The sequence below is a fragment of the Oncorhynchus kisutch genome, linkage group LG18, assembly GCF_002021735.2.
Source record: "Oncorhynchus kisutch isolate 150728-3 linkage group LG18, Okis_V2, whole genome shotgun sequence".
NCBI lineage: Eukaryota > Metazoa > Chordata > Actinopteri > Salmoniformes > Salmonidae > Oncorhynchus > Oncorhynchus kisutch.
Window position 1 is genome coordinate 82,012,820 of NC_034191.2, and position 19,791 is coordinate 82,032,610.

Genomic DNA, 19,791 nt, shown 5'->3' on the forward strand with positions numbered 1-19,791 from the left:
ATTCCCCTGGTTCTCTCTGCATTCCCCTGGTTCTCTCTGCATTCCCCTGGTTCTCTCTGCATTCCCCTGGTTCTCTCTGCATTCCCCTGGTTCTCTCTGCATTCCCCTGGTTCTCTTTGCATTCCCCTGGTTCTCAGTGCATTCCCCTGGTTCTCTCTGCATTCCCCTGGTTCTCTCTGCATTCCCCTGGTTCTCTCTGCATTCCCCTGGTTCTCTCTGAATTCCCCTGGTTCTCTCTGCACCCCCCCTGGTTCTCTCCACAGATGTTACTCTTTCTGCAGGATGGCCCCTTCCTTCCTCATCTAGGATCCTGTCCAACTCTGCCTTTGCCGCTCCTGATTCTGGCCCAGTTTCATGCATCATCGGGCAGCTACATGCCCTGCCACAGCTGTCACGCTGTCAAGGAATGCAGCGGGCAGAAAGACACATACATTACCGCAACATTGCCCCATACAACTCAACTCTATGTATCTGACTGTCAGTCACATTATGTCCACATTACGATGCTGTCTCTGCAGTAGACCAAAGCTAGAGGAGAACTGCACTGCAAAACACTTTATTGGTAACATTAGAAAACAGATAAATAAAGGAATACATTATGTCTTAAGAACGGATATATACACATATGTATTATCATAACGTCAACCTAATTATTATTCACCCCCCCCCCCCCCCCCCACACATTTTCTTTGCCTCTTCAGAAGACAGAAAGAGATAAACCAATGACAGAGCTGCAACTTCTTAAAGCTCAAAATTGCCATAGTGTAATTTATTTCATAAAGTAAAGCACAGTCCAAAAAAACAACAACATTGATTTGGATAAATAAAAAAATATCTATCCTCAAGGCAGCTCAAAATATACACAAAGGGGAAAAGTTAAGGCTATTGTGACAAAGCTGCCGCGGAGACAACTTTAGAGTATTCGCTTAGCAACCCGTGTCGTAAATCGACGACGCCTGTCGTAAACAGTAAGGTTTTGGGTGTTGAAAAAGTCCGAGCGGAATCTATTGTGGAGATGTTGGAGACAGAGAGACAGAGACATATTGTTCTTCTACGGAGCTACACGCCGAAACCGGTAGAAAAATGGATACTAAAAACACGACATTTCACTAACTGCAAATATTACATTTGGTGAAATCCGAAAGATCCTGTTAGACGAATGGGTTTATTATTAAGAACCGACATCACAACTGTTACTTTCACTAGCTAGCAGGCTAGCAGGCTAGCAGACTAGCTCCAATGGCTGCATGCTTGGAATGGATAGCTCGTTGAAACTATTCTCTAGTAAGGATTTATATTGGCAATGGAATAAACATCATCATCTTGTCGTCGTCGGTAATATAAAGTAACGATCTCCGTAGAGTGATTGTCTCGACTGAACAGTACCGTTCACACACCGCGGACACAACAAGAAACAAGAAGAAAGTCACACAGGTTTGTTTCACAGTTTTGACCGTCTTTTGCAGAACTATACTTTTTGACCAAGCCATTGTCAAGTGGACTGTCTCAAGGTATCTAGTTTGAGCGAGTTTACGTTAATCGGATGAATTATTAATTGGCTAAGAGATGTAAATGATTTATCCAAGACCTCTAAAACAGATATTGCGGTACAGAAGCATAGCCAGTTTGCTACTCATTTCAGTTCAAGGGTCTTTATTGACATGGGAAACGTATGTTAATATTGCCAAAGCAATGAATATGATATACAAAAGTGAAATAAACAATACAAATTAACAGTAAACATTTTAACATGTAGAAGTTTCAAAAGAATAAAGACATTACAAATGTCATTATGTCTACTATATACAGTGTTGTAACGATGTACAAATGGTTAACTCTCTCAATAGGAATGGTCAGTGTAAACTAGATGAGGGGTAAGGAAATGGGTAGACTAACTAACCAGTCACTTCTGGTGGCTCCTAACAACATTATTTTACACCTATGTTGAGTACAGTATAACTATCATGTTGTTTTCTGGTGACGTTTGACAGTAGGCTGTTTACTAGGCTACACTGTCACTGTCTCATTTCATCTTGAGCCAACAATCACTTCCAAAGTAAACTTGTTGTTGTTGTCCTGAAATGGTGTAGTTAAATACTCAAAGTCAATTAGCAATTAAGACAAGATTTATATAACTAACTCTGTTATCCAGCTGCCTCGTAATATTCATCTATGACATGTCAACTGTTGATACTGTGGTCATTGTGACTACAATGTTGAGGTTAACTAAGAAGGTTCTATTGAGAGAGAGCCATGCTTCCGTTGCAAGGAACCGACAGCCTTGCAAAATGGTTTCAAATTTCTTGGCGCAGTTTTTAGGCGCTTGAGATCACGTAACTGGATTCCAGTGAGCCAACCTCGAATTCGATCGCAATCGAGCGATATTAATCTCTTAAGAGAGAGAGAGAGAGAGTGTGTGTGTGTGTGTGTGTGTTCGTGATTGCATGTGGGCACCAATCAGGGAGGGAAAGAAATCTACCTTTGAAAATCAGACCAAAAAATAAATAATCTTGCTTTGTGATTGCCAATATCAACATATGTGCATATCAATTATGTCTTCTTTAATAGTCTCTTTAAATGGAGAAAGTCAGAGAAAAAAAAAAAAAAAATCATCTTTTTAATTTCCTGGAAGGAATTTGGATGAGATGAGATGATCCTGAGATGATCCTGGATGAGAAATTAGTTTCTGTGATGGATTAATCACAAACGGCCGTGATTGGCCAGCGTCTTCCTGGTTTGGCCGGGGTAGAGCCGTCATGATAAATAATAATTTGTTCTTAACTGACTAGCCTAGTTAAAGGTTAAATAAAAAAATACAGTGCATTTATATTTAGCTGTTTTCAGAGATTCACATCTCAGCGACTAGAGAACTAACAATTCTTCCACAACAGGGACACTGATGGAGGGCTTTTTGTGTTGCTTGGATGACTGGCTAGTCAACTATATTCTCTCTCCCTGTCGCGCTCTCAACTCTCTCAATTCAATTTCTGACGCTTTTATGGCATGGTAAACTTATGATTTAAATCAAGTGAAATAGGTCATAAAAAATGAATAGTAAACATTACACTCACACAAGTTTCAAATGAATAGAGAAATTTTGAATTTCATATTCTGGCTATATATGCTTTCTCTCTTCCCCCCCGTTGGGTACAACTCCGAATAGGTCAATATTTAACCACTTCCTCTGGAAGAAGAGTTCAGATGCTGTTTCTGTTTCACTGTAACTCCGTGAAAGTATGAGCTTTACATGACTAGATGTAATGCATGTCCGTTCTACAGAGATCTAAATGAGCTTGACATGACTGGATGTATTGCATGTCAAATCAAATCAAATAAAATTGTATTTGTCACATACACATGGTTAGTACACATGGCATGTCCGTTCCACAGAGATCTAAATGAGCTTGACATGACTAGATGTAATGCATGTCCGTTCCACAGAGATCTAAATGAGCTTGACATGACTAGATGTAATGCATGTCCGTTCTACAGAGATCTAAATGAGCTGAAGTCATTTTCTATGTAATGTATTACCTGGGGACTCCATGTTGATTGTCTTTCCAGAAGACGTTAAGTCCCTGATTTTATACTGTATTAACTAAAGCTGCGTGATACTCTTTTGTCAGACGCTATTCTGTAATGACAGATTGTGGGCCAGTCCGATGCATGTTTTACTCTACCAAGGGCCAGTCAGATGCATGTTTTACTCTACAAAGGGCCAGTCCGATGCATGTTTTACTCTACAAAGGGCCAGTCTGATGCATGTTTTACTCTAGAAATGATGTGGGGTCGAGGCTATATGAAACTAATCTAGCAGTTCTAAGAAACAAACCTAAACAATATCCCTGCCTAGTTCCTCTGCAGGCATGTCCAGCTGTTGACGTATCTGAATCAACAGCCTAACTAAACAGCGATATACAGTGCATTCAGAAAGTATTCAGACCCCTTGAATTTTTCCACATTTTGTTACATTACAGCCTTCTTCTAAAATGGAATAAACAGTTTCCCGCCCTCATCAATCTACACACAATAGCCCATAATGACATCACAATAGCCCATAATGACATCACAATAGCCCATAATGACATCACAATAGCCCATAATGACATCACAATACCCCATAATGACAAAGCAAAAACAGGTTTTTAGATATTTTTGCAAATGTATTAAATATAATAGACAAGGCTGTAATCACTGCCAAAGGTGCTTCAACAAAATACTGAGTAAAAGGGTCTGAATACTTTACTTTTAAATGTGATATTTCAGTTTTTATTTTATTTTATACATTTGCAAACCTTTGCAAACCTTTATAAACCTATCATTTTGTCATTATAGGGTATTGTGTGTAGATTGAAGAGCGGGAAAAACTATTGAATACATTTTAGAATAAGGCTGTAACGTAACACAATGTGGAAAAAAGTCTCAAACCGTTGGAGACGAACAGCAGGATGTGTTCATAACTATTCAACTGTTCTACCTTGTTATCTAGCAGATAGATCCACCTTGACTCAACTTGAAATGTAAAAGATTAGCTGGCTAATCACCAGTGCCTGGGCTAATCACCAGCGCCTGGGCTAATCACCAGCGCCTGGGCTAATCACCAGCGCCTGGGCTAATCACCAGCGCCTGGGCTTGAGGTTGTTGATGAGACCTGTGTTAGTTTTCTATAGCCTAATGCCTGCTACAAGACATTAGTCATGATAAGTGAATGATGATTATGTATGGTTCTGGTTAAATTTGTCACAAAAAAGGGCATTTTCATAGACTTGAAAGTCAGTTCAGTGATGATTGGAGAGAGAAACATTTTTTAAACAATTTTGATCAAATAAATAAATCATTATTGGGTCTGTGGTTGTGAGAGGCTTATATTTAGCCAAGGTATAATTTCACAAGCCTTGAATTCATAAAAATGATTGCTGACTGTTTGAAATGAAGTGTATTTGCCATTTTTTATTGTACAGTAACTCTCTTATTTAGAGAACAAACAACGATGGAGATGTGAATGGAGTCATGATTTTTTTTGTGGCTATATCGCCCACCCTTAGTTCAAGCGTGAGATGAATGGAACATTGTTTGTTTGGGGACGTGGCTAATTGGTGCTTATATTTGGAGGACTCAATTTTCCATTACAGGTGTGTGTTCTTGTCTCCTCATCCATCAGTGTCTGATGCTGGGAGTCTAGCTGGAGGAGCGGACTGAGGCTTCTCTCTCTGATTTAATGTTTTTGTGATTTAAAAACAAAAAATAGTATTAACTCCCCAAGTCCATGGCCTTGGCATCTGTAGTTCTCCCCATTCCACTTCTCGTTGGGGGAAATGACTGCAGTAGTGAATCCATTCTCATCGAGATTCTGCCTTTTATCCTGCCTCTTCGTATCTTTCTTTGATCAGTTTACTAGACTACTCTCTCTTTCTCTCATTTCTCCCTCTTTATTTTGTGCTCTATTCTGTCTCTCTCTGATGGGAGGAGTAACGGTGGGAGGAGTAACGGTGGGAGGAGTAACGGTGGGAGGAGTAACGGTGGGAGGAGTAACGGTGGGAGGAGTAACGGTGGGAGGAGTAACGGTGGGAGGAGTAACGGTGGGAGGAGTAACGGTGGGAGGAGTAATGTAGCCATACATGATTTTATCTGATCCTGTGGTCTCACGACGCCTCGTTCACACAAAGTCATTTTGCACCTTCTGCTCTTGTCATCGTTGCTAACCTTCTGTCATTCTGTTTAAAGGGTGACCTGTTGCCCCCTTGGTTGTTCTGGTGTCTTGTCTTTCTCTGTAACAAGCTGTTTTGTTTCTCCTAACATCCGGCAAACTTTATGATGATCCCAACTCTCAACTCCGCTGTGTGAGGAGTCGGGCCTCTTCTCTCAACTCCGCTGTGTGAGGAGTCGGGCCTCTTCTCTCAACTCCGCTGTGTGAGGAGTCGGGCCTCTTCTCTCAACTCCGCTGTGTGAGGAGTCGGGCCTCTTCTCTCAACTCCGCTGTGTGAGGAGTCGGGCCTCTTCTCTCAACTCCGCTGTGTGAGGAGTCGGGCCTCTTCTCTCAACTCCGCTGTGTGAGGAGTCGGGCCTCTTCTCTCAACTCCGCTGTGTGAGCATTCATTCATTTAGCACCGCTCCATGCTTCAGAGAGCCAGGGTTAATATAGCACCGCTTCATGCTTCAGAGAGCCAGGGTTAATATAGCACCTCTCCATGCTTCAGAGAGCCAGGGTTAATATAGCACCGCTTCAGAGAGCCAGGGTTAATATAGCACCGCTTCAGAGAGCCAGGGTTAATATAGCACCGCTTCATGCTTCAGAGAGCCAGGGTTAATATAGCACCGCTTCATGCTTCAGAGAGCCAGGGTTAATATAGCACCTCTCCATGCTTCAGAGAGCCAGGGTTAATATAGCACCGCTTCAGAGAGCCAGGGTTAATATAGCACCGCTTCATGCTTCAGAGAGCCAGGGTTAATATAGCACCGCTTCAGAGAGCCAGGGTTAATATAGCACCGCTTCAGAGAGCCAGGGTTAATATAGCACCGCTTCAGAGAGCCAGGGTTAATATAGCACCGCTTCAGAGAGCCAGGGTTAATATAGCACCGCTTCAGAGAGCCAGGGTTAATATAGCACCGCGTCATGCTTCAGAGAGCCAGGGTTAATATAGCACCGCTTCAGAGAGCCAGAGTTAATATAGCACCGCTTCAGAGAGCCAGGGTTAATATAGCACCGCGTCATGCTTCAGAGAGCCAGGGTTAATATAGCACCGCTTCATGCTTCAGAGAGCCAGGGTTAATATAGCACCTCTCCATGCTTCAGAGAGCCAGGGTTAATATAGCACCGCTTCATGCTTCAGAGAGCCAGGGTTAATATAGCACCTCTCCATGCTTCAGAGAGCCAGGGTTAATATAGCACCGCTTCAGAGAGCCAGGGTTAATATAGCACCGCTTCATGCTTCAGAGAGCCTGGGTGCTCAGACTTTTCTTCTTCACCTTCTGGCAGCAGTTCTGTGGTGATGAGGTAATTTGGCGCCCACTCCAAACAGTGATTCCTTGGTAGTGTACACTAATGTAAGTGCCCTCAACCCCAGTCCCAGGCTTGGGCTACATGCCTTCCCTCCATCTCTCCCTGGTTCTTGGCTTGGGGAGGATGGGACCCACCTTGGGGTCTCGGGGCCTCTAATTCGAAACACAAGTTCTGTGGGCAGGATGAGGTCTGTTCAAATGAAAACATTGCTTTAAGTTTCACTGCCAGTTGTATTAGGATAGGGTACATCTGTATTACAATCAGCCGGGTCTGGATTCAATCATGGACTCTCATCAACCATATCCAAGCTGAAAGTACCTTAACACATTCATCCAGCCAGTCATCCATCCATTCATCCATCCAGTCATTCAGCCAGCCAGCCAGTCATTCATCCAGCCAGTCATTCATCCAGCCAGCCATTCATCCATCCAGTCATTCATCCATCCAGTCATTCATCCAGCCAGCCAGCCATCCAGTCATCCATTCATCCATCCAGTCATTCATCCATCCATTCATTCATACAGTCATTCATTCATACAGTCATTCATCCATCCATCCAGCCAGCCAGTCATCCAGCCAGCCAGCTAGCCAGTCATCCATTCATCCAGCCAGTCATTCATCCAGCCAGCCAGCCAGTCATTCAGCCAGTCATTCATCCAGCCAGTCATTCATCCAGCCAGTCAGTCATCTCATTACTCTGCTGTTTTCTGTGTAAGGTCTCTTACAGGGCTTGTTTCAGACTTCCTCTCCTTAGCAGGCCCTGTGGGGTCAGAGGTACAGTTGTGTAGTATCCAGAGTGTCATGCCTTCATACTGTTCCTGTACCATACCAGAGTATATGGTATTACTGGCAGTGCACACAAGGGGTGCAATTTCTTTTCAAATGTATTTATTTATAAAAATAACTTATGCACAAAACAAATGTAAGCAGCAGGGATCTAGTTACAGGAGAGGTTAGATTGTCTCTGCTGTAACCGAGAAGCTTGGTCTTGCTAGCTAGCCAAACCGTAGCTAGCTAGCCAAACCAAACCCTAGCCTAGCCAAACCAAACCGTAGCTAGCCTAGCCAAACCGTAGCTAGCCAAACCAAACCGTAGCTAGCTAGCCAAACCAAACCGTAGCTAGCTAGCTAGCCAAACCAAATCGTAGCTAGCTAGCTAGCCAAACCAAACCGTAGCTAGCCAAACCAAACCGTAGCTAGCCTAGCCAAACCGTAGCTAGCCTAGCCAAACCAAACCGTAGCTGGCCTAGCCAAACCAAACTGTAGCTAGCCTAGCCAAACCCTAGCTAGCTAGCCAAACCAAATCGTAGCTAGAGCCCTGAGCTGGAAATAAAGATGTGTAGCACCGAGCTTTAGTTCACCCCAAACCCCCAAAAATGAAAATGACGTTATTTCAAAATACCCCGGTATACAGTAGGCTTTTTATGGTTTACTGGCCATGCCTACTCTCCTCCAACAGCCAGAGGTTAGCCCTGGTCTCTGTCTGGTTAGCCCTGGTCTCTGTCTGGTAAGCCCTGGTCTCTGTCTGGTAAGCCCTGGTCTCTGTCTGGTAAGCCCTGGTCTCTGTCTGGTAAGCCCTGGTCTCTGTCTGGTAAGCCCTGGTCTCTGTCTGGTAAGCCCTGGTCTCTGTCTGGTTAGCCCTGGTCTCTGTCTGGTTAGCCCTGGTCTCTGTCTGGTTAGCCCTGGTCTCTGTCTGGTTAGCCCTGGTCTCTGTCTGGTTAGCCCTGGTCTCTGTCTGGTTAGCCCTGGTCTCTGTCTGGTAAGCCCTGGTCTCTGTCTGGTAAGCCCTGGTCTTGGGTGCTATCCAGATGTTCATGTCGTCATACAATCCTTTTCTCATGCTGAGACTTCCAGTATGACTGTCTTAATACACGAGGTGGCAGAAAGCCCATTGGGTTTCTATTACCAGAATGCTAACACAATGAGCACAATTAACAGCAGACAGCTCTGACTGATGTGTAGCTACTTTTCTCTGGTACTTTTCTTGGTGTAGCCAGCCTGCTTTTCTTGGAGTAGCCAGCCTGCTTTTCTCGGAGTAGCCAGCCTGCTTTTCTCGGAGTAGCCAGCCTGCTTTTCTCGGAGTAGCCAGCCTGCTTTTCTCGGGTAAAAGGCAAGATGAACTTAAGCAAAACATTACGAAATGTAGTTCGCTACATTCTGTCTATGATAAATATTAGAAATGATGGCCGTGCGTCATTGTAGCAAACAACACCTTGCTTTTTCACTGAGCGCATTTTACTCGAGTAGTTAATTAAGAGACAAACAGTGTTGCACTTCTGTCATCTGATGAAATGAAGCTATTTCCTGCCCAATGTGTCGCACTACAATTTCCCTTTACAGAAAATACATTAATTGCTTTCTCCTGTTGCACTATTCACAACAAACACAGTGACAGGCTCAACTGTTCTGGGGAACTACTCTGATACCCCTCCTGATGTGGGCCTGAACTCTGATAACCCCTCCTGATGTGGGCCTGAACTCTGATAACCCCTCCTGATGTGGGCCTGAACTCTGATAACCCCTCCTGATGTGGGCCTGAACTCTGATATCCCCTCCTGATGTGGGCCTGAAATCCCCCCCACCCCCCCCGATGTGGGTCTGAACTCTGATATCCCCTCCTGATGTGGGCCTGAACTCTGATATCCCCTCCTGATGTGGGCCTGAACTCTGATATCCCCCCCCCCCCCCCCCCCCCCCCTGATGTGGGTCTGAACTCTGATACCCCCTCCTGATGTGGGCCTGAACTCTGATACCCTCTCCTGATGTGGGCCTGAACTCTGATACCCTCTCCTGATGTGGGCCTGAACTCTGATATCCCCCCCCCCCCCTGATGTGGGTCTGAACTCTGATACCCCCTCCCTGATGTGGGCCTGAACTCTGATACCCCCCCTCCCTGATCTCTCTGCTCCTCGTGGAGCTCCGTGCCACACGGTAAATGTTACTTGAATAGAGATCATATCATGCAGGAGATGTTTAACCTCCTCCACCGCAGCCGACGTCTCCACTCACACTCTTCTGTTGTAGGAAGCAGCCAGGCAGCCGTCCCTTTTGAGGCTTCTTATCGACATCAGTTTTTACCTCTTGTGTTCGTGCGCTATCTCTCTCTTGCTCTCGTTCCCTTTCTCTCTCCCAATCTACTTACCCTCTCTCTTACAATCTCCCCCGTCCTCCCCCCCCCCCCGTCCCTGTCCCTGTCCCCCCGTCCCTGTCCCCCCCCCGTCCCGTCCCTGTCCCCCCCCCGTCCCGTCCCTGTCCCCCCCCCGTCCCTGTCCCCCCGTCCCGTCCCTGTCCCCCCGTCCCGTCCCTGTCCCTCCCCCCGTCCCTGTCCCTCCCCCCGTCCCTGTCCCCCCCGTCCCGTCCCTGCCCCCCGTCCCGTCCCTGCCCCCCGTCCCGTCCCTGCCCCCCGTCGTCCCGTCCCTGTCCCTCCCCCCGTCCCTGTCCCCCGTCCCGTCCCTGCCCCCCCCCCGTCCCTGTCCCCCCCCCCGTCCCTGTCCCCCCCCCCCCCCGTCCCTGCCCCCCCCCGTCCCGTCCCTGTCCCTCCCCCCCGTCCCGTCCCTGTCCCTCCCCCCCCCGTCCCTGTCCCTCCCCCCCGTCCCGTCCCCGTCCCGTCCCCCCGTCCCTGTCCCTCCCCCCCCGTCCCGTCCCCGTCCCGTCCCCCCGTCCCTGTCCCTCCCCCCCCCCGTCCCTGTCCCCCCCCCCCGTCCCGTCCCTGTCCCTCCCCCCCGTCCCGTCCCCGTCCCGTCCCTGTCCCTCCCCCCCCGTCCCGTCCCCGTCCCGTCCCCGTCCCGTCCCGTCCCCGTCCCGTCCCCCCGTCCCTGTCCCTCCCCCCCCACCCGTCCCTGTCCCCCCCCCCGTCCCGTCCCTGTCCCTCCCCCCCCGTCCCTGTCCCGTCCCCCCGTCCCTGTCCCTCCCCCCCCCCCCCCGTCCCTGTCCCCCCCCCCCCGTCCCGTCCCTGTCCCCCCCCCCATCCCGTCCCTGTCCCTCCCCCCCCCGTCCCGTCCCTGTCCCTCCCCCCCCGTCCCGTCCCTGTCCCTCCCCCCCCCCCCCGTCCCTGTCCCCCCCCCCCGTCCCGTCCCTGTCCCTCCCTGTGTCTGAATACGAATGCAAAGTTCGATATGAGGCTTTTTAATTTTTTTTAATTTAATAAAATGTTCAGACAGTATTAAATCGCTGGTGTTATCCTGCTCCCCCCCCCCTGTTCATTTTTAGGCAGAGGGGGAGGGGGGGGGGTGTAATATGGAAATGCTCAAAATATGAATAGTTTATTGTTCTGTGTACCGTCCCTGTCCCGTCCCCCCGTCCCTGTCCCTCCCCCCCCCCCCGTCCCTGTCCCCCCCCCCGTCCCGTCCCTGTCCCTCCCCCCCCCCCCGTCCCTGTCCCTCCCTCCCCCCGTCCCGTCCCTGTCCCTCCCCCCCCGTCCCGTCCCTCCCCCCCCCGTCCCGTCCCTGTCCCTCCCCCCCCGTCCCGTCCCTGTCCCCCCCCCGTCCCTGTCCCTCCCCCCGTCCCGTCCCGTCCCTGTCCCTCCCCCCCCCGTCCCTGTCCCTCCCCCCCGTCCCGTCCCCGTCCCGTCCCTGTCCCCCCCCCGTCCCTGTCCCTCCCCCCCCGTCCCGTCCCTGTCCCTCCCCCCCCGTCCCGTCCCTGTCCCTCCCCCCCCCGTCCCGTCCCTGTCCCTCCCCCCCCGTCCCTGTGTCTGAATACGAATGCAAAGTTCGATATGAGGCTTTTTAATTTTTTTTAATTTAATAAAATGTTCAGACAGTATTAAATCGCTGGTGTTGTCCTGCTCCCCCCCCCCTGTTCATTTTTAGGCAGAGGGGGAGGGGGGGGGGGTGTAATATGGAAATGCTCAAAATATGAATAGTTTATTGTTCTGTGTACCGTGCTTAAGGCAATGGTTCCACATGATCTCATGTGCACCTTGGAATGGATATAGATTCTGCCAATTAGTTTGCTCAATGAAATGTAATTTACAATGGAACTGGCAAATGAGAAATTGTGCAGGAGTCTTTTTTTCTCCGTGTTGAGATAACCAGATTTATTTTACGTGAAGCCAAGGAAAATGCAAAGCGGCGCTGCTAGATGGGTGCATAATTTCTCAAATCAGTAATTCTAATGTCTTTTTAGCTAGTCTGGTGGAATGAGGGTTGAGGAGGAGAGAAGTGCTGCTGGGTGAATGTCTCAGCTTGGTTCCTTTACGTAGCATTACAGGAAAGTAATGGGGACTGGACCTGCTGCAGTAAGCAGACAGGTGTGGCGTCCTGTGTGTCTGCTCTCTTCGCTGCTCCCAGTCCCGTGTCACTTCCTGTCTCTTGCCATGTCGACGAGCGCCGTACGGAGGTCATCGACACGCATTAATCACACTAGCTGCTAGCTCCTCTCCTGCTCGTTAGCTGTTCCCTCTCAAGTTAGCAGCGGCCCTAATAGCCATGTCTTAATGAGCTCTAATTGAGAATGGGCAATTTTCATGGTCAAAGCCATTGTGAATTTAACAAAGCCACTTCATCAGTCTTCTTGTATTGCTATTGAACAGATCGGGAGCTACTGCTCTGCTGCCTCGTGTCTCTATCAGCGACCCAGATCAGGAGCTACTGCTCTGCTGCCTCGTGTTTCTATCAGCGACCCAGATCGGGAGCTACTGCTCTGCTGCCTCGTGTCTCTATCAGCGACCCAGCTTGATGGGCTGACGGTCTGTGCAGAGAATTTGTTAGGGGGCTTGTAATGTGAGGTTATTGCTATGTCAAGCCTGGGCTTCTCTCTCCCTTCCTGGTGTTTAGTTCTTATCAAGCCGCGTGGCTTTTAATCTCTGACTCCCTACAAGAACCTGGCTAACAGCTCCCCAGGTGAACCTGGCTAACAGCTCCCCAGGTGAACCTGGCTAACAGCTCCCCAGGTGAACCTGGCTAACAGCTCCCCAGGTGAACCTGGCTAACAGCTCCCCAGGTGAACCTGGCTAACAGCTCCCCAGGTGAACCTGGCTAACAGCTCCCCAGGTGAACCTGGCTAACAGCTCCCCAGGTGAACCTGGCTAACAGCTCCCCAGGTGAACCTGGCTAACAGCTCCCCAGGTGAACCTGGCTAACAGCTCCCCAGGTGAACCTGGCTAACAGCTCCCCAGGTGAACCTGGCTAACAGCTCCCCAGGTGAACCTGGCTAACAGCTCCCCAGGTGAACCTGGCTAACAGCTCCCCAGGTGAACCTGGCTAACAGCTCCCCAGGTGAACCTCCCCAGGTGTTCCTCCCCGGGTGAACCTGGCTAACGGCTCCCCGGGTGTTCCTCCCCAGGTGATCCTCCCCGGGTGAACCTGGCTAACGGCTCCCCGGGTGATCCTCCCCAGGTGTTCCTCCCCGGGTGAACCTGGCTAACGGCTCCCCGGGTGAACCTGGCTAACGGCTCCCCAGGTGAACCTCCCCAGGTGTTCCTCCCCGGGTGAACCTGGCTAACGGCTCCCCGGGTGTTCCTCCCCAGGTGATCCTCCCCGGGTGAACCTGGCTAACGGCTCCCCGGGTGATCCTCCCCAGGTGTTCCTCCCCGGGTGAACCTGGCTAACGGCTCCCCGGGTGAACCTGGCTAACGGCTCCCCGGGTGAACCTGGCTAACGGCTCCCCGGGTGAACCTGGCTAACGGCTCCCCGGGTGAACCTGGCTAACGGCTCCCCGGGTGAACCTGGCTAACGGCTCCCCGGGTGAACCTGGCTAACGGCTCCCCGGGTGAACCTGGCTAACGGCTCCCCGGGTGAACCTGGCTAACGGCTCCCCGGGTGAACCTGGCTAACGGCTCCCCGGGTGAACCTTACAGATACATCAACATTACCCCTCAGGACCAAACCAGACAGGGAGAGACTGAAATATGGTTATCTCTCTCTCACTCTCTCTAGGTCTCTGTTCTGCTGTTACTGTAGTGACACCAGGCTCTTTCATGCCGTCTACTTCAAAGCTAGATTAAAACCATCCAGGGCAACTCTGCTGATCAAAGGTTAAACTCCTAAGGTTATCTTCTGTGAAGCACACAGGGTCCTGTTCCATTTGAAAGGGAGAACCAATATATTTGCTAGTGGTTAGCCCACGGGGGAGGGGCTTGGTGGGAGGGGAAGGGGCTCGGCGTGAGTGGTGTGGGGGAGGGGCGTGGGGGGGGGCTCGAGGTGAGTGGTGTGGGGGAGGGGCGTGGGGGGAGGGGCTCGGCGTGTGTATAAATCAAAGCTGGACACCGCACAGAAGGAGATGAGACCAAATAGACGAGAGAAAGTGGACATAAACGCTCAGACAAACAAAACAAACAAGCAAAACTTTATTCTACAGGCATTTGATATAATAATCTGATATATCGCCCAGCCCATGTGGAACATCTCCTCAACGTTCCATCAGAAACAGTCTTCTGCTTTTCCACTCTTAAAATAATGTTTTATTGGAGGTTGTAAGAAGGTACAATATATCCCAGAGATAGGAGAGGGGCGGTGGGCCGTCTCGTTTCTGTACAGAAGGAGAGGGACGGTGGGCCGTCTCGTTTCTGTACAGAAGGAGAGGGGCGGTGGGCCGTCTCGTTTCTGTACAGAAGGAGAGGGGCGGTGGGCCGTCTCGTTTCTGTACAGAAGGAGAGGGGCGGTGGGCCGTCTCGTTTCTGTACAGAAGGAGAGGGGCGGTGGGCCGTCTCGTTTCTGTACAGAAGGAGAGGGGCGGTGGGCCGTCTCGTTTCTGTACAGAAGGAGAGGGGCGGTGGGCCGTCTCGTTTCTGTACAGAAGGTGAGGGGCGGTGGGCCGTCTCGTTTCTGTACAGAAGGAGAGGGGCGGTGGGCCGTCTCGTTTCTGTACAGAAGGAGAGGGGCGGTGGGCCGTCTCGTTTCTGTACAGAAGGAGAGGGGCGGTGGGCCGTCTCGTTTCTGTACAGAAGGAGAGGGGCGGTGGGCCGTCTCGTTTCTGTACAGAAGGAGAGGGGCGGTGGGCCGTCTCGTTTCTGTACAGAAGGAGAGGGGCGGTGGGCCGTCTCGTTTCTGTACAGAAGGAGAGGGGCGGTGGGCCGTCTCGTTTCTGTACAGAAGGAGAGGGGCGGTGGGCCGTCTCGTTTCTGTACAGAAGGAGAGGGGCGGTGGGCCGTCTCGTTTCTGTACAGAAGGAGAGGGGCGGTGGGCCGTCTCGTTTCTGTACAGAAGGAGAGGGGCGGTGGGCCGTCTCGTTTCTGTACAGAAGGAGAGGGGCGGTGGGCCGTCTCGTTTCTGTACAGAAGGAGAGGGGCGGTGGGCCGTCTCGTTTCTGTACAGAAGGAGAGGGGCGGTGGGCCGTCTCGTTTCTGTACAGAAGGAGAGGGGCGGTGGGCCGTCTCGTTTCTGTACAGAAGGAGAGGGGCGGTGGGCCGTCTCGTTTCTGTACAGAAGGAGATGGGCGGTGGGCCGTCTCGTTTCTGTACAGAAGGAGAGGGGCGGTGGGCCGTCTCGTTTCTGTACAGAAGGAGAGGGGCGGTGGGCCGTCTCGTTTCTGTACAGAAGGAGAGGGGCGGTGGGCCGTCTCGTTTCTGTACAGAAGGAGAGGGGCGGTGGGCCGTCTCGTTTCTGTACAGAAGGAGAGGGGCGGTGGGCCGTCTCGTTTCTGTACAGAAGGAGAGGGGCGGTGGGCCGTCTCGTTTCTGTACAGAAGGAGAGGGGCGGTGGGCCGTCTCGTTTCTGTACAGAAGGAGAGGGGCGGTGGGCCGTCTCGTTTCTGTACAGAAGGAGAGGGGCGGTGGGCCGTCTCGTTTCTGTACAGAAGGAGAGGGGCGGTGGGCCGTCTCGTTTCTGTACAGAAGGTGAGGGGCGGTGGGCCGTCTCGTTTCTGTACAGAAGGTGAGGGGCGGTGGGCCGTCTTGTTTCTGTACAGAAGGTGAGGGGCTGTGGGCCGTCTCGTTTCTGTACAGAAGGAAGCCCAGAGATGAGGTTATCATGAATCAAAAGAGACTTGGTGCAGCTGTTGTGAAATGTATCCCTTTTGTATTTCGCTGGCATCTTGTGTAATGTTCTCCTCTCTCTCTTTGTCTCTCTCTGCTTGGTTGCAGGCTCACCGGTCGAGGCTCAAGGTTCAACAGACACAGACGGGGAGAACATGACTCACAGACCTGTGCCAGATCTTGGCATGGGGCCACTGTGCCAGCCTCACCCCTACCAGGCCCTCTGATGCCCCAGTGAAACATGACCGAGAGGCTGTGAGGCTAGGATAGCCACCCTGTCCCCCCGTCCCGACAATACTCTCAGCAGTTCCCCCTAACCCCTAAACTCTCCATCCTGCCCCACCATGCTGCGTTTCCTGCCTCTGAAGCTGGGTCGTCTCTACCGTTGTCTGAAGCTTCTGCTGGTGGTGGGCCTGTTTGTTATCCTCCTGATGAACACCCACAACCTGTTCGCCTCCTTCCAGAAGAACGAGCTGACGGACCGCCGCTTCATCAACCTCAACAAGTGCCCCGCCTGCTTCGGCACCAGCTGGTGCAGGAAGTTCATGAACGGCCAGGTGTCCTTTGAGACCTGGGGACGCCTGCGCTTCCTGGATGTCTTCAACGTCAAGAACGTGTACTTCGCCCAGTACGGAGAGCCGCGTGAGGGGACGAGGCGCGTGGTGCTCAAACGCCTGGGATCCAATCAGGAGCTGGCGGACATCGACCAGAAGATCTGTAAGAGAGCTACTGGCCGTCCGCGCTGCGACCTCATCCAGGCCATATACAAGACGGAGTTCGCCAGGCTGAACGGGGACGTGAGGCTGCTGACCCCTGAGGTGGTAGAGGGCTGGTCTGACCTGGTGCACTGCCCCTCTCAGAGGCTGCTGGACAGGGTGGTGCGACGTTATGCCGAAACCAAAGACTCTGGCAGCTTCCTGCTGAAGAACCTGAAGGACACCGAGAGGATGCAGTTACTGATGACCCTGGCCTTCAACCCTGAGCCCCTCCTACTACAGGTAGGAACTAAGGCCTTTCTAATACCCTGTTCTCTTCTCGTGTTTCCTCTGTGTCACTGTATTTAAAAGGTAAAGGTGTCTTCGTTGTTTCCTATTGGTTATTACCTTCTGAGTGAGATGCAGTGTCAAGACTGCTGACATGTTTTAGAGAAGCCAGGTGCCAGTTATACTGTTAGGTCTTTTCCCAGAGCTCTACAGTGAGAATTTCACCAGAATGTACATGTATAAACTAGGCTTGGGCAGCATACAGTATACTGGGGTATTGTTTAAATGAACTAGGCTTGGGCAGCATACCGTATACTGGGGTATTGTATAAATAAACTAGGCTTGGGCAGTATACCGTACACTGGGGTATTGTTTAAATAAACTAGGCTTGGGCAGTATACCGTACACTGGGGTATTGTTTAAATAAACTAGGCTTGGGCAGTATACTGGGGTATTGTTTAAATAAACTAGGCTTGGGCAGTATACTGGGGTATTGTTTAAATAAACTAGGCTTGGGCAGTATACTGGGGTATTGTTTAAATAAACTAGGCTTGGGCAGTATACTGGGGTATTGTTTAAATAAACTAGGCTTGGGCAGTATACTGGGGTATTGTTTAAATAAACTAGGCTTGGGCAGTATACTGGGGTATTGTTTAAATAAACTAGGCTTGGGCAGTATACTGGGGTATTGTTTAAATAAACTAGGCTTGGGCAGTATACTGGGGTATTGTTTAAATAAACTAGGCTTGGGCAGTATACTGGGGTATTGTTTAAATAAACTAGGCTTGGGCAGTATACTGGGGTATTGTTTAAATAAACTAGGCTTGGGCAGTATACTGGGGTATTGTTTAAATAAACTAGGCTTGGGCAGTATACTGGGGAATTGTTTAAATAAACTAGGCTTGGGCAGTATACTGGGGTATTGTTTAAATAAACTAGGCTTGGGCAGTATACTGGGGGGTATTGTTTAAATAAACTAGGCTTGGGCAGTATACTGGGGTATTGTTTAAATAAACTAGGCTTGGGCAGTATACTGGGGTATTGTTTAAATAAACTAGGCTTGGGCAGTATACTGGGGGGTATTGTTTAAATAAACTAGGCTTGGGCAGTATACTGGGGTATTGTTTAAATAAACTAGGCTTGGGCAGTATACTGGGGTATTGTATAAACTAGGCTTGGGCAGCATACTGGGGTATTGTATAAACTAGGCTTGGGCAGCATACCGTATACTGGGATATTGTATAAACTAGGCTTGGGCAGCATACCGTATACTGGGGTATTGTATAAACTAGGCTTGGGCAGCATACCGTATACTGGGGTATTGTATAAACTAGGCTTGGGCAGTATCCCTGGGTATTGTATAAACTAGGCTTGGGCAGCATACCGTATACTGGGGTATTGTATAAACTAGGCTTGGGCAGCATACCGTATACTGGGGTATTGTATAAACTAGGCTTGGGCAGCATACCGTATACTGGGGTATTGTATAAACTAGGCTTGGGCAGCATACCGTATACTGGGGTATTGTATAAACTAGGCTTGGGCATTATACTGGGGTATTGTATAAACTAGGCTTGGGCAGTATACTGGGGTATTGTATAAACTAGGCTTGGGCAGCATACCGTATACTGGGGTATTGTATAAACTAGGCTTGGGCAGCATACCGTATACTGGGGTATTGTATAAACTAGGCTTGGGCAGTATACTGGGGTATTGTATAAACTAGGCTTGGGCAGTATACTGGGGTATTGTATAAACTAGGCTTGGGCAGTATACTGGGGTATTGTATAAACTAGGCTTGGGCAGTATACTGGGGTATTGTATAAACTAGGCTTGGGCAGTATACTGGGGTATTGTATAAACTAGGCTTGGGCAGTATACTGGGGTATTGTATAAACTAGGCTTGGGCAGTATACTGGGGTATTGTATAAACTAGGCTTGGGCAGTATACAGGGGTATTGTATAAACTAGGCTTGGGCAGTGTACCGTACCGTTGAAACTATTTATTTTTAGGTTTCTTTATTTCTATACAGTACCAGTCAAAGGTTTGGACACCTCCTCATTCAAGGGTTTTCATTTATTTGTACTATTTTCTTATTTCTCTCAAATGTTGTGTACATCTCTGTTAGAGAGCATTTCTCCTTTGCCAAGATAATCCATCCACCTGACAGGTGTGGCAAATCAAGAAGTAGGTTAAACAGCATGATCATTACAAAGGTGCACCTTGTGCTGGGGACAATAAAAGGCCACTTTAAAATGTGCAGTTTTGTCACACAACATAATACCACAGATGTCTCAAGTTTTGAGGGAGCGTGCAATTTGCATGCTGACTGCAGCAATGTACAACGGAGCTGTTGCCAGAGAATATAATGTTCATTTATCTACCATAAGCCGCTACAAAAGTCGTTTATTTAAAAAGGAAATTTGGCAGTACGTCCAACCGGCCTCACAGCCACAGACCACGTTTAACCACTCCAGCCCAGGATCTCCACATCCTTTTTCTTCACCCCTGGAATTATCTGTAAACTCATTCTGATTGGCTGGGTCTGGCTCCCCAGTGGGTGGGCCTATGCCCTCCCAGGCCCAGCCATTGCTGCGCCCCTGTCCAGTCATGTATTTATTAGACTGTCAGAATGGTGACGCATCATTAACTGAAGATGTCAAGTTGGCTTTAAGGCCTACGTTTTTTTCACTAGGAATGACAGTTGTTAATCCACTATTTATCAAGCGTTGGTGCTTATGCTTGGGCACCTTGCAGGTTGATATGCATCTGATGCGTATACCAAAGATGACGCTTCTCTAGCGGGTACTGTGTTGAAGGTGCAGGAAACCCGTCTGCCCTGAGGGGGCTCTGCAGGAAACCCTTCTGCCCTGATCTAGACAGTCACTACCAGCTGG

At 49.7% G+C, this 19,791-nt stretch overlaps 1 protein-coding gene across 2 annotated transcripts in view; it reads left to right on the forward strand.

The window, feature by feature from the left end:
* Positions 1-979: 979 nt before the first annotated feature.
* Positions 980-19,791, forward strand: part of LOC109882051 (divergent protein kinase domain 2A-like) — a 93,880-nt gene continuing 75,068 nt past the window's right edge. For both annotated transcript variants that reach the window (XM_031796898.1, XM_031796899.1), the window contains exons 1-2: positions 980-1,434; positions 16,019-16,908. In XM_031796898.1, coding sequence (XP_031652758.1) covers positions 16,255-16,908 — 654 coding nt within the window. In that variant the 5' untranslated portion in view covers positions 980-1,434; positions 16,019-16,254. The remainder of the gene's footprint in view (positions 1,435-16,018; positions 16,909-19,791) is intronic.